Source organism: Arthroderma uncinatum, assembly GCF_011692745.1.
Source record: "Arthroderma uncinatum strain CBS 119779 chromosome Unknown scaffold3, whole genome shotgun sequence".
Lineage (NCBI taxonomy): Eukaryota > Fungi > Ascomycota > Eurotiomycetes > Onygenales > Arthrodermataceae > Arthroderma > Arthroderma uncinatum.
Window position 1 is genome coordinate 3,349,654 of NW_022983865.1, and position 23,300 is coordinate 3,372,953.

General features: G+C 48.5%; 6 protein-coding genes across 6 annotated transcripts; 3 read left to right on the forward strand and 3 right to left on the reverse strand.

Annotated features, from left to right (window-relative positions):
* Positions 1–1,192: 1,192 nt before the first annotated feature.
* On the forward strand, positions 1,193–2,854 carry GIQ15_04770 (catalase; the record flags this gene model as incomplete). The annotated part of the gene is made up of 4 exons (XM_033552187.1): positions 1,193–1,214; positions 1,268–1,320; positions 1,371–1,550; positions 1,604–2,854. The coding sequence occupies 4 exons, from the start codon at positions 1,193–1,195 to the stop codon at positions 2,852–2,854; spliced, it is 1,506 nt and encodes a 501-aa protein (XP_033405917.1).
* A 5,750-nt stretch (positions 2,855–8,604) lies between these two features.
* GIQ15_04771 (uncharacterized protein) lies at positions 8,605–9,940 on the forward strand (the record flags this gene model as incomplete). Its single annotated transcript, XM_033552188.1, has 3 exons — positions 8,605–9,133; positions 9,329–9,565; positions 9,654–9,940. 3 exons carry the CDS (start codon positions 8,605–8,607, stop codon positions 9,938–9,940), a joined length of 1,053 nt encoding a protein of 350 aa, XP_033405918.1.
* Positions 9,941–10,414: 474 nt separating this feature from the next.
* Positions 10,415–11,485, reverse strand: GIQ15_04772 (glycosyl hydrolase family 3 N terminal domain-containing protein; the record flags this gene model as incomplete). The annotated part of the gene is made up of 1 exon (XM_033552189.1): positions 10,415–11,485. One exon carries the CDS (start codon positions 11,483–11,485, stop codon positions 10,415–10,417), a length of 1,071 nt encoding a protein of 356 aa, XP_033405919.1.
* A 1,074-nt stretch (positions 11,486–12,559) lies between these two features.
* GIQ15_04773 (paxillin-like protein) lies at positions 12,560–15,121 on the reverse strand (the record flags this gene model as incomplete). Its single annotated transcript, XM_033552190.1, has 2 exons — positions 12,560–14,820; positions 14,878–15,121. The coding sequence occupies 2 exons, from the start codon at positions 15,119–15,121 to the stop codon at positions 12,560–12,562; spliced, it is 2,505 nt and encodes an 834-aa protein (XP_033405920.1).
* A 3,797-nt stretch (positions 15,122–18,918) lies between these two features.
* On the forward strand, positions 18,919–20,891 carry GIQ15_04774 (carboxypeptidase S1; the record flags this gene model as incomplete). Its single annotated transcript, XM_033552191.1, has 2 exons — positions 18,919–19,056; positions 19,146–20,891. 2 exons carry the CDS (start codon positions 18,919–18,921, stop codon positions 20,889–20,891), a joined length of 1,884 nt encoding a protein of 627 aa, XP_033405921.1.
* Positions 20,892–21,611: 720 nt separating this feature from the next.
* On the reverse strand, positions 21,612–22,226 carry GIQ15_04775 (uncharacterized protein; the record flags this gene model as incomplete). The annotated part of the gene is made up of 1 exon (XM_033552192.1): positions 21,612–22,226. The coding sequence occupies one exon, from the start codon at positions 22,224–22,226 to the stop codon at positions 21,612–21,614; it is 615 nt and encodes a 204-aa protein (XP_033405922.1).
* Positions 22,227–23,300: the final 1,074 nt, after the last annotated feature.

The following is a 23,300-nucleotide window of genomic DNA, read 5'->3' on the forward strand; positions in this document are numbered from 1 at the left end:
AGGAAGCGGATTACAGGACCAAGCACAAGGTTCCCGTATGGAGGTATCGCTACTTTGCGGATTGGGACAACACCCGACTATTCCCCAACAGCCATGCCTACCATGGCGTTGACCTGCACATGATCTTTGGCAATTCCTTTGGGGTTACTGGAGACCGAGAATCCCCAGGGCAAACCATACTCAAGAGGTTTATGCAAAAAGCCTGGGCCACATTTGCAGCCGAGCCTTGGGCTGGACTCAAACACCATGGGTGGCCTGTCTACAACAAGAATTGTAAGTCTTAAGCTCCCTCTAACTACCAATGGAAGCCAGATCACTCACAGTAGCGCCTAGCCAATACATTGGCCCGTCTTGGATATAATAACAGTCCGTTCCCGTCTTTTGTCGATCCTGCGACCTACGATGCCGACTGTCCTTCCAGCTAGACTTTGGTATAACATTGTATTAGGAGACGGTGACTAGCAATTGGATATATCTTCAAAGTTGTCCGTATTGCTCCGTGTAGGAAGAGACGTTGAGGTTGAGGTTGATAAATCGCCTTCCTAATTGGGTCAGGGCAGAGAAAAGTCACGTTATTTATGACTAAGCTATAATATAACCAATAAGAATGCATATATAATTGACCAATAAAAATAAGCTTATTAAGCGTAAATGTATGACATAAGCGCTGACCGCAGCTCAAATTTGACATCACTTTTTCCTCAACCAAACAACCAGTTGAGCATCGCAGTCACATCTTGTACGCTGTATCGCGATGCACCAACGGAGAGATCACTAGAGCGACATGGGCGGAGTATTGTGGAACAGAAGCAGAGCTCTCCCCGCATTCTCGTGGGCGGACTGGGACTAGGTTACGCATAAACCTAGGTCGACGCTACTTGCCCAAGTACTGGCCCTCGTACCTTTTCCTCCTTGCTACGCCTAATAGCAGTGACATCATAGCGAAAGTGTACTTATCCAGCGCATAGACGATGTATACATCCCGTACTATAGGCTGCTCCCCGCACGAGACTCCGCTGTTTCATGCCTGTACGCGCAGGCTGGGAGTACGGCCAACTCCGGTCGGCTATATAAGAGCCATTTCATTCACCATGGGCTCTCTTATCTCCCTTTAACCGTGTCAGATGTAATATCACCAGTACGAAATATCTATAACCTCATATTCAGCTAACAACTTTCCTAACCCTGCATCATGGGAGCTGACGATAAGCCTGGTAAGCCTGCTCGCATCCATATACTGCTCCGCACAGCTAACATAGTTCTTCAGATACATACCGTTACAATGAGGTGCCAGTTTATACTACCTCCAATGGCTGCCCGGTATGTGGTTCGACTATTAACTCGGAGAGGACATGGCTAATCGAGCATAGGTCATGGACCCGGAGTCTTCACAGAGAGTCGGCGAGAATGGGCCACTACTCCTGCAGGACTTCCATCTCATCGACCTACTAGCACACTTCGACCGTGAGCGTATCCCCGAGCGAGTCGTACATGCAAAGGGGGCTGGAGCATACGGTGAATTTGAAGTCACAGATGATATTACCGACATCGTTAGACTTACCACACGTCATACCGAGAGCTGCATATACTAACTATCACGCAGACAATAGTTGACATGCTCAAAGGCGTAGGCAAGAAGACGAAACTGCTAACCCGCTTCTCTACTGTGGGTGGTGAAAAGGGCTCTGCCGACAGTGCGCGAGACCCTCGCGGCTTCGCTATCAAATTCTACACTGAAGAGGGGAATTTGGACTGGGTCTTCAATAACACACCCATATTCTTCCTACGTGACCCTTCCAAATTTCCCATCTTCATCCATACCCAGAAACGGAACCCGCAGACAAATCTCAAAGACCCAGATATGTTTTGGGATTATTTGTCCACGCATCAAGAGTCTGCCCATCAAATCATGCACCTGTTCTCGGACCGTGGAACGCCTTACTCTTATCGCCACATGAACGGCTACTCGGGCCATACATACAAGTGGATCACTCCCGACGGAGGCTTCAACTACGTTCAAATCCACCTAAAGACAGATCAGGGTATCAAAAACTTCACCAACGATGAAGCAGCCCGTATGTCCGCTAAGAACCCCGACTGGCATACGGAAGATCTTTTCAATGCTATTAAAGCCGGCAACAACCCTTCTTGGACATGCTATGTTCAGGTCCTCTCACCAGCTGACGCCGAGAAATTCCGCTGGAACATTTTTGACCTTACCAAAGTCTGGCCACACGCTGAAGTTCCCCTCCGTCGCTTTGGCCGTCTCACCCTCAACAAGAACTTACAGAACTACTTTGCCGAAATGGAACAGGCCGCTTTCTCACCTTCCCATGTTGTGCCGGGCGTCGAACCTTCTGCTGATCCAGTGCTTCAATCCCGTCTTTTCTCCTACCCAGATACCCACCGTCACCGCTTAGGCACAAATTACACCCAAATACCTGTAAACTGTCCCCTGAAAGCATTTACGCCTTATCAACGAGACGGACATATGTCAGTCGATGGTAACCATGGCGCGAATCCCAACTACCCATCTAGCTTTAGGAAAGTGGAATTCCGGCCCATTCGCGCCAGCCAGGAGCACGAGAAGTGGGCTGGGGCTGTTCTTTCGAAGCAGCTCCCTGTCGTAGACGAGGATTTTGTGCAGCCAGGTAGACTGTGGGAGGTTATGGGCAAAGATAAAGGCCAACAGGATAATTTCGTAGGGAACGTGGCAGGCCATTTGGCAGGAGCAAACGCACACGTTAGAAAGGCAACGTATGGGATGTTCAGCAGAATCAATAAGGACCTTGGTGGGAGAATACAGCAGGCAACTGAGAAGGAGGTCTCAGCCAAACCACAGCCACGTCTTTAGTGATCTTCAAACAGCGATGAAGTTGAACATGTATTTGCAGCTCGTGGTTTATGAAATTGAAATTAATGGCATACTATATCCACCGAGATCATGTAGCAGAGCTGAAGTGCTAGAGCAGAATAGTAGAGTAGAGGGGGAACTTGACGGTTCAGGTCAACCATTTTTAAGAAGAGAAGGGCGGGTTTCTTCTCTATTTATTTAACGATTCTCATCCTGTTACACCATTCATAGAGTCATCTGTAAAGCTGGGGGACTTCTGCAAGGCTAAATATGAAAGAGCTTTGATGGTGGGATCCTTCTACAGCGGAGCTGCTATATACTTAACCACCAAATCTGGTGGAGGGAACTTCCCATGCATAGCTTATCATTGGAAGTCCAAAGGCCAAATTGACCTGCTCTAAGATCATTCCAGCGCTAATCTTGAAGTCATGAAAGGCTATCTGTATAGTTGAATCTACACAGTGTGTGATATAAGGGACAAGGATCTCCAAACCGGAGAAATAACGGGAATAACTACCGTGCCTCTCTGCATACGCCGCTCCACGTTCAGATTTGTATAACGCCAGATTCGGTGGCTTGCCGGAACAGTCGTATCATAGATTCAGAGTCAGGTTGCATAGCTAGCCTGGTACCAAGATGCATCGCCTGGAGGTCCCGAGTTCCGGAATATCCACTTTTGGGCATTCAATCTATATCAATGATTGAGTGAGTGATTGATGCAGAGAAACACCTGATTCTTCGTGGCACAAGGCTCAGATGAAAGATTTAGACCTTCTGGAGTCCTGATTATCATCTTTCACTGATCGTGAGTCGCAAGATGATGGTTCAGCCCCAATGGAAATAGTTAAGTCTTCCGCCGAGGGACCTTCCACATGCTGGTCCCAATCATTGTTATGATAGACAAGGGCCGTTGCCTGTAAAATGGCTGATGAAGGTATAGAAATTTAGTAGGTAGGTATTCCTGCTTCCCATAAGAGTAGCCATCTCGATAATAAAACGTTCACTGGAAGCTGATAGTGGCACGATAACTCTTCCAAGAGCCGAGGTACATGAAGCAATCTAATTCCAAACCGAATAGCGATACCTCGAGAAGCTGAAACGGATGAAATTCTTCGCCCTACTCGGGGATTACGCGGGGCGGTTCGTTGACTAGGCCATGGACTCGACATCGACAGACAATAAAGTAGTTATGATCTAGCGGCAACAGTTTTAAAGCCACAAAAGGTTCTTGCCAAAGGAATCTCCACAAGCCCCTGGGCGGCAAAGGGTTGTCTTCAGGGGTGATTCTCGTGCTCATTCAGCCGACTTTGATATGGTTCAACTCGCGATTAACGCCTATGCTGACTAAAATTCTGCATTTCATTCTAAACCGGCCAAGTCATGGAGGACGACTTACAACACATAGAATCGTAGAAAAGGGTTATCGGGTTCTACTAGGAATATAAGAGCCATTAGTATTATCCTTGATAAGGAGCTTCAACATATAGAACTATGGGGAAAGATTATTGGGTTTCATGCCCAGGGTTAGCAACTAACTAGCTTTTACTGAGAATATTTGGTAGGGGTTACCTCAATAGCTTGCGTCGACTGATTATATAAATGTGTTTGAGCATGGGAGAAATGCAAAGAAGGAACTAGAGAAGTAGGCGTTAGTTCAATCACTCAGATGCCCCTGTTTGCAAATATATTTACTGATATGCCCTTGTCCTACTATAATTTTTGAATAATAGTCCTACTCAGCTTTGCGCTTTAAATCCTGAGATAAAAAGGAACATTCTAAGACATCCGAATACCCTTATCCTTCATATACTCAGGGCGAACCGTATACCAGACAGGTAGGTAGGTAATAGACAGATATATAAAGAGACAAGAAGAACCGGCAATTAGAAATGTCAGAGGTATAGGGATGGAGAAGCAGAGAGGCAAGGAGATTAGCGGTCAGGGGGTATAGGAAGCCCCTTAAAGAGTAAAGGCATCATTTCTTATCGTGGGGTTACCTATATAAAACATAGTGATTAGCTTAATGGCCACCATAATAGTGCAAGATATTCCGAATCTGCCCAATGGGTCGTCAAGGCAGGGCCCGCCTTCAGATCGTGTTCCAATAACTCCCCTACTCAATATATGTATATATATTATATGCCTCAGTCTCAAAATCGAGTAAATATGTATCTAGTCAATATACTAGATATGTCAATGTAGTTTTCCAATCTTCGTTAGTATATTATTTTTGGCAGACAGCCATGATATAACAGTGTAGACTATAATTTCCTTGGATCAAGCCTCCAAATTCCTGCTAGAGAATGAAGCAGCCTTTCTTGGTTAATTTCCTACCTGTACTTTTCGGCGACCTATTGCTTCCTCCTTCGATTTTTATATAAGGTGTTGATAGGGTATCAAGTTTGGATTATTCGTTCGACGAGCTACAGGTAAGACGGTGAGCAACATAGCTAGAAGCACTCAAACCCAGATCCCAAGGTGAAACTCTTAAAAACCATCAGTCTTATCACGATAATTGCGTGATTTAATTTCTCAACTTTCTGACGTACCTGCTCTTTGACCTTACTACGCATCCGTAGAGACTCGGCCATGCTGATTTAGAATCTTGGACCATCATTTTGTTCGTGGTGCCTTAATGCAGGGGGGCTTGTTTATACTATCGAAGGCTTAAGATCGTCGCTAAAAAGTGTGTTTCACCAGGGGTATCACGGCCGCTTTGTGTGACATCAATGCCTTGTTCACTTGGCGAACTTCTCATTATCGGGAGGATAGGTGTTTGACATCTCCTGTATTCTGTATAGTAGGCTGGATGTTATGGTGAGGCTAAGGGTCGACCGACGTGACGCAACCATGGGCATCATTCTGATATAGTCATTCAGGGAATGCTAGTCCATGGAAATTTTTAGCCTTCAATTCGCGAGGAAAAGTCGTTTCGAGCAGCCTATTTCAGAGATGATGCCACGATAACGCCGTGTATCTCACTGCCACCATCAGTTTGATTCGGCCGCACTGCAGGTATAAGGCATCTGGAAGCAAGCCAACTTCTTGGGAGAGAACGATATATTTCACAGCAGGTCAAGCTGTGCCTGTCTTGTAGCGAATGCCGACATAGTGGCGTGTGGGATTAAGGTAAGTGGGTATAAGGAGTACATGTAGAAATATCCGTAGTGCAGATACAATACGGCTGAACTTTCGAGCTAGCCAGCCCGTGAGGAATTACATCGTTCAACTTTACCCGTGTGTTGGGTGGCAGAGCAAACAAAAGATCCCGTAAATCACTATCAAAGTAGCATTGGGTCATGGAATGGCTGGTTGTAGGTTCATAGTAATGTGCCATCCGGGTGACAGGCTAAAATAAGTGACGGAGAGTGTAATGTGCTCCAGAACAGCTTCATGGCAGCCACGCACTAAGTGTAATCAAATAGCCGATTTTCATTTGGCGTGTCGTCCCTTGCGGTAAAACGTTGATTCTGCAACCACTACTAAACTCGCCATCTAATGTGAGCCGTCCACGAAGAATCAAGGTATATTGGGAGGCTTCAGCTTGTTGGATGAATGTCGTTGCTGCAGGGTGTTTCTCATTGGCCTGGTTGGTTTCCAAACGCCAAAAAGATGCCACTGTTGCCGTTGAAACTTAATGTTAGCTCCATATACCGATAATGGTGTACGGAGTATGAAGGCTATTTATTTTCCTTGTAAATTCTAGCAACAATACGGAGTATTCCGTGCTGTTAAGTTGGATGCCGACGCCTAGCCAAAGGGTTGTTGAAAACTGACATATGTAGTTGTTTGGCTCAGCAGCTAACCTTGGCCCCGCGCTATCAACCTATAATAACGATGAGGAATCTGATAGCCCAGAGTCACAGCTAGTTAGCTGCTGTTGGGACAAGGCTACACCGTGGAGCGTCAATGCTTTACCGTTGCAACCATGATGGTTATGTGTAAAATGTCCTCATAAGGACCATTCCTCTCTTATGCTTTTGTTTTCGGTTAGAGCTCAGCTGATTGGTGCCCACTCGCGTAAGAAAGGCAGAAAGAGTTAGAATTTATGCACACTCGAAGTTATGTTTTGCACTTTTAGCATCCAGCTCGAACATGGCCGTGTAGGATTCCAAGGCCAGCTAGCCACCACGGCTTTGGGCTTCAGGCAGCGTGGGGGCCTGCGTGGGGATAGCGTCTTGATTTACGCCACAATCGTCTAACTATTTCCAAGACTAGGAAAAGCTGCGTGCCCCTTTCAAATCTATGGGAGCCCCATACGGTGATGTACATGCATCCTCCGTACTCCGTACATTCCCAGTTAGCTAGTCCTCACATGTGATAATGTTTAGGCGTCTGTCGAATTGGACAGCACCTGATAGCAGTCGACTTCGCTAGACACTTCTTATTAGTCCAATCGTTGGACCTTAGTAGCGTTCAAGGTACGCCAAACACTCCGTATGTGCCGAAAAGTTGTGCTCATGTTGCCATGTAACTAGTCAAAGCTTCGAGGTTTTGCTGTCTCCATATTATGGTCATCCTCACTCCTTCGAAGGCAGGGTGGGACTGCAAAGAATGACCTGCCTTAGGGTCGCAGGTGGCCAACGCACGCTCCAGAAAAGGCGTAATACGAACAGCTAAGTAGCGTTTCGGGAGCCTGTCGTCCTGTCTGAGTTTTCCGTGGGGGAGATAATCTTTCGAGACAGCCAGTTTCAGCCTCCGAGCAAATAGTGGATCCTAGCCACCACGCAGGCCAAAGTCTGGATCACAGCTCGTGGAACAACAGGGAAGCCAACCTCTGGAGATCGTTCCGTGAAGCCCAAGCCAAGCACCAGCCAGCAGCAGCCGCTTGCAACATCCGTGAAGTGGCTTGTCCTCCTCTTGTATACGAAGCACCTCCGTCCATATGTTGTATGGAGGAATCGGTACCTCCGCGGTTCCCGCGTCCGTAGCTTCGGTAATGGTGGCGCCTCTCATTACGGAGGAGAGCAAACGAGCTTCGAAGGACCTCCGTGCGAATTGGCTGCTCGTGAGCCTCGACGCCCGTTGAAGCTACTGCAACCTTGCAGCCCGTCTGGTACGGAGTACTCCGTAGTTGTGCTGAAGAAGTTCGTCTAAGGTTGAAGGTCGAAGGTCGAAGTCCTTGACGATGCTTAGTCAGGCCCACTGGATGCTCCATAATTTCTCGACTTTGCGACTGGAAACATCACGATCGATCTCCGTCCGATCAACTATCCTGACGCTCTAGCTGGCCCCTGGAGTGGACTCGAGATAATCAGACTTGCAGCTTTGGCCTGGTATCAAACGCAGCTAGACTCGCTGGGACCTCTTGATCGGCCGCAAGCCATCGGTCAACTAGGCCGGTATGGAGATCGCGCTGTGATGCTCAGTTGATGCCGGGCCCTGCTTCAACCTTTGCGCTTATATGCCCCCGACCCGTATCCGTCTTGCTCTCCGTTTCTGAAAATATATACCATGAACGTGGCGTGACGGGCCCGGCCTTCCATTTTCTTTTCTCCGTTTTTTTCTCCCCCCAATTCTACGGGAAGACCAAAGTCTACATTCCACCATTTGGCGTGGACGGCATACTTGCTTTCAAGATATCAGGGGAGACTACTCAACTCCAGGAAACTTAATGGTTTTGGCGTTCCGGATGGCTCAGTTCGTGAATATAATATCTTCGTTTGGGACCTGGGAGCTGTCGGTTGGGTTGGATCATTATCGAATTATCCACTGCGAAATCTACTACTGAATCCGAAACTGAAGCGACGATGAACCCCAAAGCACCACCGAAGGTCGACCCGACTGCCGAGATATGGATCGGTGAGAACAGCCTCTTCATCTTCATTGTGTTCATGACGGTCTTCGGCTCGCTCGTCCTGATCCCTACTGCATACATCCGATGGCGGCACAAACGAATCATGGAACCGGAAGTCATCTTCATCGTGCTTGGGTATGCGTTTTTCCTCGCACATGAACTCGTCTTACTCAGCCTTCAGCCTCTGGTTTACCGTCTGAGCTATGTTGCTCTAGGCATGAGACCATACTACAAAGAAATCATGGCCGAGAGACACGATGTGGTTGTCCTTGCCTACGTCTCAACCTACGTCTTCTACTCAGCGCTGTGGTGCATTAAAATCTCCCTGCTACTCTTCTTCCGCCAGTTCATGAGGGCCCTGCCAGAGCAGCTGCGTTATTGGAACTTGGCTTTGGGATATCTAGTCCTTTCCTTTCTTTTCGGCTTTCTTGCAACTCTCCTGTCCTGCGGTGGACCCCATCAGCTTGGCCAAACCACTAGAAGTACGTTCAAACTGGTCAACCACCCTTCAGTGTATGTGAAAACAAAGAGAGAGAAAAAGGTACTAACATGGGCATATAGAATATTGCCAAAGCCATCGACAAAGTATGACACGAAACCTGAGTTTGTTTGGCTGGTTTGCGGCTGATGTCACAACCGATTTGCTCAGTGAGTTACCCATATGTTAATGTTTACAGTGGAAATGGAGATGGATGCTTATACCATACCCACAGTCATGATCTTCCCATTGAGACTCGTCTTCGCAATGCATATTTCCCGTGCCCAAAAGATTAGGGCCGGCGCCCTGTTTTCTGTCGGCATGCTTTGCATGATTACCTCGATAATCCGTCTCGTTCAGATTGGCTCCAAGACTGGAGTCACAAACCCGAACGTACAATGGTTTTCTCTTTGGGGAACTGTGGAAGCCACCACTGGTAAGTGGATCACCAGACCCTTCTATCCGTCACCTTCCCTTGATCACCACTTGATACAGGGCTTATAGCTAACGACCTTTTTCTCCAGCTATTGTTGTTGGCTGCCTTCCAACCTTCCGCTTACTCTTCAAGGCCCGCCCTGGAGAGGCACCTCCTAATTACTCACTAAAAGTACCTCCATCTAACTCAGAATCGAGCTCAGATCCTGCGTCTAGCACCAACAATAAACAAGGAAAGTCCAATTCGGATATCCATTTAAACACATTCAGCTCTGGACGCAATAGCCGTCATTTCGCCCGCGGGGGCGAGATAACCGCATCGACGGAAAATTTAGCACCATCCGGCAATGGACCAAATCCACCAGCCCAACCATAAGGAGGATCTTTCAGCATCCTCTTAATTCCTTACTTGTTTTGCCACTGCCTCGAAAGTGCTGAACATGTCTCTAATCTCTCCCGGCAACTTTGTCGCATGACCTATGATATCGATTTTGGGCGCAGGGTTGTGCAGTATATGAGATACCCGGAGTTAATGTTTCATGCAATATACCTACTATTAATATAATGTACCATCAGCACAGTTCTGATGGGAACGACTTTAGATCTGTGACCTCGCAGTTGTCACGGTTCTAGTCAGTACCAATAATATGCCTTCAATGAGCTACAAATATCTAGTAGAGAGTATTGTAATTGACGTACAGGTTCTCATAACGGCACCAATCTAATATCGAAGAAAGACACTGAAACCTGCCAGAAGTATTCCCCTATATATTCTAGATTTCGTCCCCATAACTTGAGATTTATCCCACGCTAGATGTTTCTATGTACAAGATTATGTATATAATCCCAACTATGCTGCAAGTCTGCTCTGAAGAGAAATGATTCTGTTTGTGCTCGTCTGGAACGCAGTCATAGACAGTGTTCCTTTCGTCAGGGCCGAGACAATCTCATTAACAATAGCTTCTCCCTGGGTTGCATTCCTGCCTGAAGCAAGCAGGATATCAACTCCGGCCTTCGCAGCCAACACACCTCGCTGTCCATCGTTTCCGAAACTCTTCAGCGAGCCAGCTTCAATGGCGTCTGTGATGATAACTCCCTTATACCCAAGTCTAGTTCGCAGCTCATCTGTAACCCACTTCTTGCTCAAGCCAGCTGGGAATGTGGCATCAAGGGCTGGATATACACCCCACGAAGTCATGATCATATCGATTCCATTAGCAATAGCTGCATGATACGGCACCTCATCAACGGAGCGAATTTCAGCCAACGATGTACTAATCTTTACAGAGAGAACGTCGGTGTTTTCACCCTTCTTCGCTGCCCCGAGACCTGGGAAATGCTTCACGGTAGACAACACGCCGGCACGGCTTTGAGAGATAGCAAAGGCTGCACCACATTCGCTCACTAGCTCGGCATTGTTACCGAACGAGCGACCGAATTCATCGATGAAGTTTCCTTGCTCGCGATAGATGTCCAGCACCGGCGCGAGATTTGCGTTGATTTTCTGCGCCTTTAATGCGGCTGCGGCGTCCGCGCCGGCCTTGCTGGCGGCCTGCATGGGGTTTGAAGAGTCGCCAATCTGACGGGCTGTTTGATCTGGGCCACCGGGGACACGACGGACAAGTCCACCCTCCTGGTCGGTGGTGATGATCATCGGATGGCCGGTGTAGGCAGGCGAAGCCTTGTAGAGGGACTGGAACTTGCTCATGACGGTGGGCAGGTTGGAGTCGACATTCTCTTTGAAGATGATGAGACCGCCTACTTTGCCTTGGGAAGTGAGCTTGTATAGGCTCTCGGGGGGTGTGAGGCCTGGGTAGGAGTATATGACATGTCTGCCAGCTTCGACAGCGAGGTCGACGGTGGTGGCAGCGAGAGCAGGAATGGCGGCAATTGCCAGCTGAGAGACGAAAGTGAGCTTCATGATGATGACGACAAATGATGGTCTGTTTATTCTACATTATCGAGGAGGAGGTTCTATCTAATTTATATCATGGACCAGCTTTCGTTCACAAAGACCGGCCTCAGGACATAATTTGAGGAAGTTCCATATATGCAACATGTCGTGTCGAGGTCTCGTATCAAGGCTGCGGCGATAACTTGGATCTTGACTGGCGTTGACACCGTGCCATCGATGAATGGCACCCAGTCTTCGTGTTGGAGCTTTCTGCAGCTCGTATAACAGGAATGACAACCGGACCGAGAACGATAAGCTTCGAATATAGCCCCTGATCTCCCCACAATTCGCGGGGATCTCCCATATACTGATTCAAGAGGCGAGCAACAAGGCGGACTACCAAGGATAAAGATAGAAACAAGCAGATCGACGGACTAGTAAGGACGTGGGGAGAGAGGTGATTTGTTGTTTAAATGATTTAATTGGTTGTCTAGAGCTTTGGGAGCTCAGTGAAGGTGGAGCTAGATATATATAGAACGAAGACAGCAAGAAGCAGATGAAGGGTATACAAAGTAACAAGCAAAACCACGGCAGATTATGCTCAAGATATCAAACAAGAAGAAAAAAGCAAGATGAGGGGCATTATATCGCCGACTGCCGAATCGGATGAATGATGAAATATAAATGCGAGCGCACGCAAGATGAAGAAAGGAGCGACAAAAAAAGACAAAAGCTCCTTCAAAGCAAGAATATGAATAAAAGTGGAAGTAGAGAGGATATCATAAGGCAAATCAACGAGAAGCATAAAAAATCAAAATCAAATCAAACCACCACCGAGAAAAGAAAATAAACATCCAGCAAATAAAGATTAGACAGAAAAAACATTAAACAATAATCCGTCCATATTTGAACGAAAGTGAGTAGAGCAGTAATAATTTTTTAGCCCCACCGTCGGTTATATAGCATAGCATAGCATAGCACAGCATGGAGAGCATAGTGTGGTATTAATCCAAATAGAGTATAATCGTAGACCGAATAAGAGGAGAGCGAATTAAATAAGGGAGTGAGTGGTAGAATTAGAGAAATAAGGTGATGTTCGGATCATACCATCATCAACTTAGTCGTTCGTCGTTCTGGGAACTTCCTGCCAGGAGGATATCCCGGGCCATTCCTGGGTCCGCCATTAGGAGGCCCAGGCGCTAGTGACGATGTATTCGCAAATTTATTCTGCGATGGGTGTGGTCTGTGTTGATCAGGCCTTGGTCTAAGAGATGACGGGTTCATGGGCCGATGGCGCGGGTCACCACGACCGTTATGTGGCGGACCAGCAAGCGGGGAGGAAGCGTATGGTGGTCTCCTGTATCCTGAACCTGGGCCTGGGCCTGGTTGGCCATGAGGGCCAACGGGATGCATCGATAGCGGTGATGGAGGTTGGTTGCCATGGTAGTTGTGCGGTGGGGGGTAGCCTCCTGGCGAGCGTGGAGGAGGCATCATACCCGCTGCTCGTCGGCCATCGCGCTCACAATATGCGCTTCCATTCCACTCGAAGTAGTCACCCCTTAGTACTATATGACACGTGCGGCATTTGAAGCAGCCTGGATGGAATTTCTGCTTCTTCTTGGTGGAGTTATCAGGTTGCTCGCCGTTAGCGTGAGAGGGAGAGTCGACAACGTCCTCTGCTTCGAGACAAGGGCCTTCGATACCTTGGCCGCATTCGGCGCAGAGAGTGCCGTTTAATCTATGGTAATCTGCTGCGCAATATGGGTGGTTGTCAAGGACGTAGAAGTCTGCTGTCTGAAAGGGGGCACGGCAGGTGTGGCAGACGAAGCAAGCCTTGTGGTAGCGACCTGTCAAGCGGCCGTCGGCAGAAGATACCGATTTCCCAGTGATGATGTCGCCGCATCCGCGGCAGGGATGGCGACGTTTCCCAGGCGTGGTAGATCGAGAGGGTGGGAGCGACTGTATTTGTGGTTCTTCTTGTGGTAGAGGTGGTAGTGTCTGCGGCAGTTCCCGTTGCTGCGGTTCCTGCTGCGGCTGCTGTTCTTCTTTTTCTTGTGGTTTTTGTTGTTGTTGTTGTTGTTGCTGCGGCTGCTGCTGTTGCTGCTGTTCAAAAGAGGGAGACTGGAGGTTGGGAGACGGACAAGGAGACGAAGAGCTTCGGAATGGGATATACTGCTTGGGCGGTGTTTCGAGCATTGGGGCTGGAGGATATTCTGAATCTGTCCTAGATGGCCGCCTACTGGCTGGCGGGTCCGAGAGTCGACCTTGTTGGAATAGAGGGTCTGTTGGGGAGTCGAGGCCGTAGGAATAGGGGTCTGCGTTGGGACGAACTGGCGGCTCCTCGAGGAGATGTAGATGGTCGTCATTATGTTTATCTGATTCAGCAGACTTGGGCTCTGAGACAATTGATGACTCTGACGGCCTGCTTGAGAAGGAGCTGTTTGATGGCGCCTCGGAAGGAGATGAGTTGGACGACGAGGTTGAGTCGTTTGTGGTATGGTATGGATCGCCTAGACCAAGGCCGCTGGCAAAGTTGGAGACGGAAAATTCTCTGTCGACTCTGTATTCGGGCACAGATGGGCCAGGGCTCTCCGGGTCTTTCTCAGAGTAGTCCATCTCCATGTTTTCGGATTTGTTATCCACGTCCATATGATCAGGAGACTTTGCCCTTGAGGTGAATCCAAAGTCCAGCCCTTCCATACCGTCTAGCTGTCGTACTTTATCCTTGGGAGAGATCTCTCCTCCAAAATCGTGCTCTTCCTGATTATCATTATCATTATTACTGCCGAAATTAAACGGCTCTGAATTTCCGGATGTAAACACGGGGCTCGCGGCAAGCCCGGTGATAGGCCCCGACGGGAGCGGAGGGATATCCTCGTCCACAAACAGGCCGCGTGAGGTCCCGCCTGGTGAGATGGGAGATGGAAGGCCATGACCGTTTCGAGAGCTAGCCATGGACATGCGCTGAAAGGTTTTGCTGTCTATAGAGGCCTCTCGTCTGTGTCTGTTCGCGGTGTTTGCACGCGAACGTCGACCGTCTGTAGATGGAGACATGTAACTACCTTCAGAAGGGGAGGGAGAAGCGATACCCCTATGGGAGGAGACATTGGTATTGATGGCTGTGGTGAGCTTTTTGGCCTTCGACCCCCCGGCCGAAGCTGGTCGCGGGAAGGGGGGGAAAGCACAGTCTAGATTCAGCTTTCCGCCAGAAACTGGACTCGGTGATGGCGGTGGAATGGGAGTGGTCTGACTCCGCTGTGGTTGCTGGAATGGTGAAAGAGGTGAGGCAGAGAGCGGACTGATCGCCCCGAACCCTCCAGTGTGAGGTGACAATTGCGCGCCATGCGACAGAAATGGGCGATCTAGCATGATGTTGTCAGCTTTGGGCCATATCACCCACGAAATATTATTATACATACTAGCAGCAGTTGGGTCTATCTTTGGAGGAGGAGCTACACGGCCTAATCTGTTGAACAGCGATTCACGACTGAGGCTTCGTTTCGGCGGCGGGCCGTGTTCGTTCCACTCTGATATAGGCGATTGCTGTTCGACCGGCGTGCTCACGGGCGAAGCCGGAGGCGGCTTTGAGCAAAAATGCTCTCCCAGGGCAATCAGCTCGACTTCCGCATGGCAGTCGGAGCACTTGATCTTGATGCCGTCCATCGTATCCCCCAACACACCTTTCGAGATATATGGTCAGGTTCACCGCATGTGTAGGGAGAGGGGGAGAGGTGCCTCCATCCGCTATATTAATTTAGTCTCTCCTCGCTCTCTCGCTCTCTCTGTCTCTCTCTCTAACGCTCTCTTCCGCCTGTCCGACCTGTCTCTGATTGCGCGTATGTATGTTTTGCCGAGAAATTGGACGCTACGGCTGTCCACGGTGATTTTCTCACGTAGCGAGAGTGATTAAATATTAAGATTGAAGATTAAGATCTAGCCTTTCGGTCAGCGGTGCTGGTAAGTAGGAAAAGCATGAAACGGTGTACTTGGGCGTACTGCAGCCAGGCGAGACCTACTCTTATGCTGTGGCAGGTGTGGGATGTCCAGGGGGCCCTGCGTCTGTTCTAGAAGCCGGGTGGGAGTAAAATCCAAGCAAACGGCGACCACGATGGGGGACCAGGGTTTGCCGACGGGTAATATCGACTGGCAGGGCAGCAGGTTGGAGCTGGGTGTGTCGATGGGTATGTCGATGAGATGGCGAAAAGGGGCCTGGACGGAGTATAAGATCGAAGATGCGAAGAATAACAAACGCTCGAACTATGGCTTGCGGCCTTCGTCCTCCTCTGCTCCTTTTGGTCACCCTCAAAAGAAGACACGGAGAACGACAGGGTCACGTGCATATAGCCCCTGCCTGATCGGGCTACAGGCTAGTCCACCTTAGGCAAGGCGCCAGGCACTTTTTGTCCAAAAGCGGTAAGGCGTCAGGTCCGCCCGTCAAATCTCGGCTGACTCAGCGTCATCCAGCCAATGAACGCACGAGATATGCATGCGCCGGGGTGGAGTCGGCGATCGCCAGGTACCCCTGAGGCAGGAAAAAGGGGTCAACTAAACAGATGGCAAGTCAGCACCCACGGCGATATTAATGGGTTATGGGCTTCATGCAGGTCATGTCACCGGGACCTGAACACTAACATACGAGGACTAGCGGAGAGGCGAGGAAAGCCAATTGACGGCCTTGTAAGAGGGTGTCCCATGACTCTCGAAGTTCGATGCGGCGGCTCTGTTTATAGAAGGCAGAGGATACGGAGTAGCTTATCTGCTTTCGATAGACTGATAGGCTGCCGCTTCGTCGTGCTGTAATTGCATGAACGCGTGAGCCGTGCTGTGAGGGCGACTGACGGATCTGATTGGATCCCCGTTTCATGTTGGTGGGCGGTCGTGAGGCGATGAGATAATCAGCAAGGCATACACCCAATATATACACCTCGTTACTCCGGCATGGAACATGGGTCGGCGAATCGCCAAGTTTATGCAAGCCTTTCCCGCGAGTCCACACTCAGGCAGAGCCTTTGCTCCCTCAGGCGGTGAAACGCGTACTGAGACCATGATTGATGTTGCAGCCCGAGAGACTGCCCCGGGGCGAGATGCCGCCCCGATCGACGATACCTATATTAGGTACAGAGTTAGGATGTAGATATGATCATCGTAGAGTGACGAGTAACCTGATTTTCTCACATGAAAAGGCCGTTGCAGCCGACTCCGGGTGTTGCGGGGTCGTACACACCACCGACTACCCCGGACAGCGTCCGCGACTCCAATATCTGGTTGTTTCCGAGTTGTAAATCTGCAAGAGAGTAACGGGGAACGTTGTCGTCGTTGAGATGGCACTTCTACTTGCCGCATTTGGAAGTCACATGATAATACTTTCGGAATAGTGGAATATAGTTCATCCGGGGCATTATGGCCTTCCGTTTTTGGCAAGTCAACCACCGTCATCAAGTTGACATCAAGATACGCTTGCTATGGATTTACATAAAATGGACAAAATGAACACGTTTGGTCTTATTCATCTCTTCCCTTCTGAGAATACCCACCGAGCCAGTCTAGGAATTTATACCATGGTCTAACATTGCTATAGGAACTGCTCTTGAAGTGATATTCCTCAATGATGGTTAACGGATAACTGACTGGCTGACGCTGATGGACGTGCATCATAGGTAGAAGGCCGATCTAGATACCCATCCACCGGCCCGTCATCATAGGATGCCCACCGTCGAGCGCCAGGAGAAGGCAGACTCCCGGGCACTAAAGGCTGGTCGGGGCCGTTTTTTATAGATGAGATCAGCCGCCATATTTTCACTAGAATCTTGGCCGTCCAGGCTCGATTTCTGATCCGCATTACTCCCGCCCGATAATAGTAGCTAGCGGTATAACGCGGTGCGGTCCCGATAATTTCCTACCAATACGACTCTCCGGGTACCTTGATCTTCTCGTGTGATAGGATCTGATAGTCGGGATTGATATGGAGATGACGGGATAACTCAAGATTATGGCTGAGAAAACTACAGATGCGAGTGTAAAGCTAGCAAGGCGTGTGTTTATGATTTGCATAAACCGTTGGATGGCTGCTTTTTAGGGCCTTCGGGCGTATAGTTGGTTTGCAGTGCTCCACCACAGACGGTTCAGTTTTTGAGAACACAGCTGGTTCTCAATATAGAACATATAACTGTTATCTATTCTAGGCGCGACTCATGATAGAGGATGGACACCCAAACATTCGGCATGTTCATGTCCTCTCCTGCCTATCGGTTGATGTATAGTAGCATCATGCGTTGTGGCGACTGCATGTTGCGAAGGGCGAGCTTTATGACGAAATAGGAGAGACCTCCGTTCATCAGGCCAATGGTCTATCCACTCGAAGAATCACGTCTGTACTCCGTATCTTGTACATCGTACAGTGACATATCGCGATGACAGGCCAACGACATTTTTGCGGCGATGATGATTGTCGCCGAGTCTTAACGTTGACTAGCGGGTAACTATTTGAATGCCGGCTGCAGTCACAATCCAGACCGACCCTGCATGTGTGCGATTACACAGCTTTCACGGAGTTCGGAATACACAGGAAAATCACCTTTGATAGATCAATATTGAAAACAGGGCGGTCGCACGCACTTCTATCACGCTGCATCGCATGGCAGTTGCGATTTTGACGGGTAACTAGCTTGATCTCACGACGCCATGGGTGAGCTAGCCTAGTTAGTTAGCTGCTTATCATCGACTACCTCCGACGTCGTGCGCAACAGCGGTGGCCATCTATCTATTTTTGACTCCGTACTAGCAGTGTTTCGGATTCCGTAATTGGCTGGAGATATGAGATCCTTTTTGATCGCGTGTACGCCAGTTTCTAGGAACATCCACGGGAAAATGCTGCAGAGTTCGTTCTCGACACGGCCCTATTACCAACTGCCCTCAAACTAAGCCGACATTCGATATTTAATAGGTTGTATCACCACTATGAAAGATGGTGGTGGGCGGTGGACACGAATGGGCCAAGAGTTGGTCGCCTGACTTTGCGAGAAGGACAGAGTTGTTTGAGGTGAAACCCAATACTGCTCTCGTGCTCCCTATGACCTCGGGTTTTGCCCAGGTGATATCGGTACTATCATAATTGCCGTTGCCCAGACGTCGACGCCAGGCTTAAGATTCCCTCGCCCGCTTGATATATTAGTGGACAGACTACAGATTCGCCAGTGATACACCTTCGAATGCATGATACGATCTGCCTGGAGGATGTCTGACGACGTCTAACCACGATAAGCTCGATAAGTACTGATATCTCTTGCCACAGGCCTTGGAAGGCATGTGGTATATAAAATGGACCTCGTCATGGGATAAAATGACCGGACATTGCGGCCTACCCGCGATCCCATTTTTATTATTCACTTGATGAATGAAACATCTGAACTTGGTGGTTTCTCCGTTCCCTACGTCCTTTCTAGTTGTTAGCCTTAAGCGAAATGTCATTTGCTAGGCTTCGTGATATCCTCCTGCTGGCAGGATTGGTCGCTGGTGGTTATCCCCCCAAGCCCAAAGATCTGATAACGATCAAGTCCAAATCCCTTCCAGGAGCGACTATTACCTACAAAGAAGTTCCAGTAAGTGTTCACCGAGGCTCCCAGGCCCCTTATCTTAACCAGTACCTAACCGCGTCTTTTCTTCCCGATGTTAATACCTTATTATACAGCAAGGGGTCTGTGGCCATGCCAAGTCATACTCTGGCTATGTCAACTTCCCCCCCAACTCTATGCGTGAGGCACCGCAGGATTTCCCAGCTCATATATACTTTTGGTATTTTGAGTCTCAAATAAAACCAAAAACCGCTCCCTTAGCCATCTACATCAATGGCGGGCCTGGGGCAGGATCGATGGTTGGAGTGTTTGTTGAGAGTGGGCCATGTCGTATGAGCGATGACGGCCGGTCAACCTTCCCTAATGAGCATTCTTGGAACAAAGAGGCGAACCTGCTATATATCGACCAACCGGTGCAAACTGGGTTTAGCTACGATGTATTGACCAACGCCACGTTTGATTTAAAGACTAGTGTATTCACACCAGAAGAATACGGCCATGAGCCGAGTGATGACGGTACCCTTCTATCAGGAACGTTTGGTAGCGGGGATATTACAAAAACCGCAAATACAACTGCCAACGCCGGTAGGCATATGTGGAACGTCCTCCAAGTATGGACTCAAGAGTTCAGCCCATACGCCTATAACAGGGCAAACGACAAAATTTCTCTCTGGAGCGAGTCATATGGTGGCCGATATGGCCCTGGATTTATGAATCGCTTTCTTGCACAGAACAAGCGCGTCGAAGCTGGTCTCGTAACTGGTACCGTCCTTCACTTGGATACCGTTGGGATAATAAACGGCTGCGTGGACCTAATCTCTCAACAAAAAGCAAACATTGATTTTGCTCATAACAAAAATACCTATAGGATAGAAGCAATTGATGACGCTGGTTATGACAGGGCAATGCATGCCTATGGAAAAAGGGGAGGATGTCTAGACCAAATTAAGGAATGCCAGGTACTCGCTAAGCGGCTGGATCCCAATGGGTACGGACATGTTGATGAAGTTAACGAAATTTGTCAACGGGCGAACGACTTCTGCCTCAACGAGGTAGACGGCGTTTACGTCAATGAGGCTAAACGGGGCTATTTTGATATTGCTCAATGTCACCTTGACCCGTTCCCTTCCAACAACTTTTTGGGATATCTGGCCATGCCTGAAATTCAGCAGGCACTAGGTGTTCCAGTCAACCATACCGACCCATCCCATGCGGTTGAGAATGTTTTCAACATCACAGGAGACTATCCACGAAGCGGCATGAATGGACACTTGGTTGATCTCGCCAACTTGCTAGACTCCGGCGTGAAAGTTGCTATGGTATATGGTGACCGGGACTTCTCATGCAACTGGGTTGGCGGTGAGAAAGTTAGTCTCTCTGTTGACTACAAGTACACGAAACAGTTCCGAGAAGCCGGGTATACCAGTGTTTTCACTGACGGCTCCAGCGTTCCCAAGGCCGAGGTACGCCAACACGGCCGCTTCTCATTCACCCGCGTCTTCCAATCCGGGCACATGATGCTTGCATATCAGCCTCAAGTTGGATATGAGATCTTCCGTCGCGCTATGTTTGATATGGACATTGCTACTGGTACCGTTACCGAGGATATTGAGAACTACTCTACGCAGGGAGCAGCCAACTCTACCCACATGGAACCAGTGTTACCAACTATTCCTCCAACCTGCAACTTCTGGCAACTCGGGTCGACGTGTTCGCAGAACCAAATTGAGGCAGTTCAGAATGGGAAAGCCAAGATTGTGGATAACATCATTGTGTATCCGAAACAGGACCCAGATGAATGCCCTCAACCCAGTTCTAGGAGCTGGCAGAATAACCATGAGCAACAACGAATTAATTTCTGATGAGAGGGATGACTTACGAAGACGGGAATTACCATTGAAGTGGCATGGCGTATAAATTTTCTGGGTCTAGGTATGATACCCTTGGGTTATATAAGGGGCTACTTCTTTATAGAGAGGAGACCATGGGACATGCGTTGGTAGAATGACAAGTCTGGATATTTGGAAGGGAAATGGTCTACTCAGTTGGCGATTGCAGTATTTGGCGGTTTAAGAACTTCTATATCCCCTTGAAGTTTGAACTGGAGGGATTGTTGCAAGTACCGTTATTTCGGGTATTCATCTCACTATGTCTACATTTATATGATTTGTACATACGTCTCGTTAGCGCTCCATATGATATATCATTGTCGGCAAACACATTATCAGTCATTCTATATTTAATCTGCTCGTCTGTTGCCATCGGCTGCACCATGAAAGTACACAGGGTATCATGTACGCCGTAGCAACAAGCTCAAGTAGACATTTGCCTTTTAACACATCATGAAATTGAAATAAAAGCAACCCATCAACATGGGAAACCTTGCATTATCCAAATTTTCCTAGATATCTTTTCGAAAGCAGCTTTCGTGATAATTATGTCCGTTTCGTTGCCATTTTCCGGTTCACGGCCAGCTATTTTTGTAAATGGGATGACGATTTCACCTGTACCTTTGGTGGTTTCATTGAAGTGGGAGACATTAACAGTCTCTACCAGTATTGCTGGTTGATGGGAGGAGCGCCTTATTCTCTCTTTACTGGGCGCTCCCACTTCTGGAAAGTGATTGTAGGAGAATCCCGACTGACCTCAATCGTTAAAGCAATCTCCGTTATCGATTCGTTACTTTCTAACCACCACTGCGCATCCATCTTTAATTTAGTAGCGGACTCGGATGCACCGCCCTCAATAACCAAAGTTGGCCAGCTGTGATGTCCTCGTGTAAAGCCGCCGTCTGGTTCCTTAACGGAGGTACTACCTGTTGCTCTTGTACTACCAGATATGATAATTGTTTCATCAAGGTTCATTTTTTCCAGTTCACGATTGATATAGTATTCCACGGCTGCGACTGCGGTTTCATGACCTGGTCCCGACGTGATCTTTAAAAGAAGGATCCTCTCTTTGATGTTTGCTGATAGCCTTGGACCCTTGTCTGGGTAAATTTTATCAAATTCCTCAAGAATAGTAGGTGGTATGTCTTTAGCGACGATAAACGGGCTATGGTTATGAGAAGTATCTGAACTGCATGCCTTAACTGTTTTATCGACCAGGTTCTTGAGCTTCCTCATAGTGGTATACTTGATCCGAGGTGTCCCCTCCGGGAGCCCTATCAATAGCGTGGAGTCGACAGATGTAGCCATTGTGAGGATTGTGTATCAATAATTGATTGTATCTTGTATGAAACTATATATAATCATTGTTCAGTGCCAATATATAGATAAAATGATTATGACGTCATTTCAGGCTGGTTGGTATAGCTATAATACGCCGACTTAGAACCCGAGCTACATTAGCTAAATAGACAAGTTATATTACCACAGGCTGTGCGAATACCATCAATATGTGACCCGGTGTGTGTTATTGTTAGAATCTGCGTCACGCTCGACGACGCCGTAACTATACTAAAAGCCACCAATATTTGACCACCAGGATGTTCATTCCTACCAGGCCACAACGATATGCGGTTAATCAGCTAGGGATCCTAATTATGAGATAGTATTATTAGGGTTTCGACCTCAATAATACTGTCAGGTCTAGGAGCACGAAGTATCGATATTCGAGGAGCGATAAGAGATTACCTGCAGAAGCCGTGTTGTACAACTCAGCAGGTAAGCGTGTAAATCTTCTCATTGACTGAAGATCAGCGGAGATTCCTCGGATTGCACAGTAGTGAGCCATGTCATTGCGTACAGTGAGCGGGTTATGCCTCGCGTGCATAGGCGATATCGGCTTGTTCGAGGTGATAACCACACGGGCGAGAGAGAATTTTGGCACAAGGACCCCACGCCTGCACGTCTTGTATGCATTGCACGGCGATCTATCGAGTGAGCAGCCTGAGAACCCGGCTGAGTTGTCAAATGTCTGTCTCCTGCAGGGGCCAGAGACGAGAACGGTGCAACATCGAGTTGCCTTCACTCAACATCACCACTTCTCCTGCGTATCTCTCCTTTCCCCTAACTGCTCCCCCACCTCACACCGTTTATCAGGCAGCCGAATAAAAGACGGGGAACGACCGGTGGAGAAACGATCCGTGTTGACAGTGGGAAGTTTAGGACGCAACTAGCCATTAGTGCCTGCATATCAAGCCACCAAACCCCCCGCCAATATGGCCTGAGGTCGTCTCTCCTTTTCCTATCGATAATCTAGCGAGTGACAGGCGATGCTCTCGTGAGCGGTTCAACGCCCGGTTCGATCGGGGAGGACGCTTTAACGCA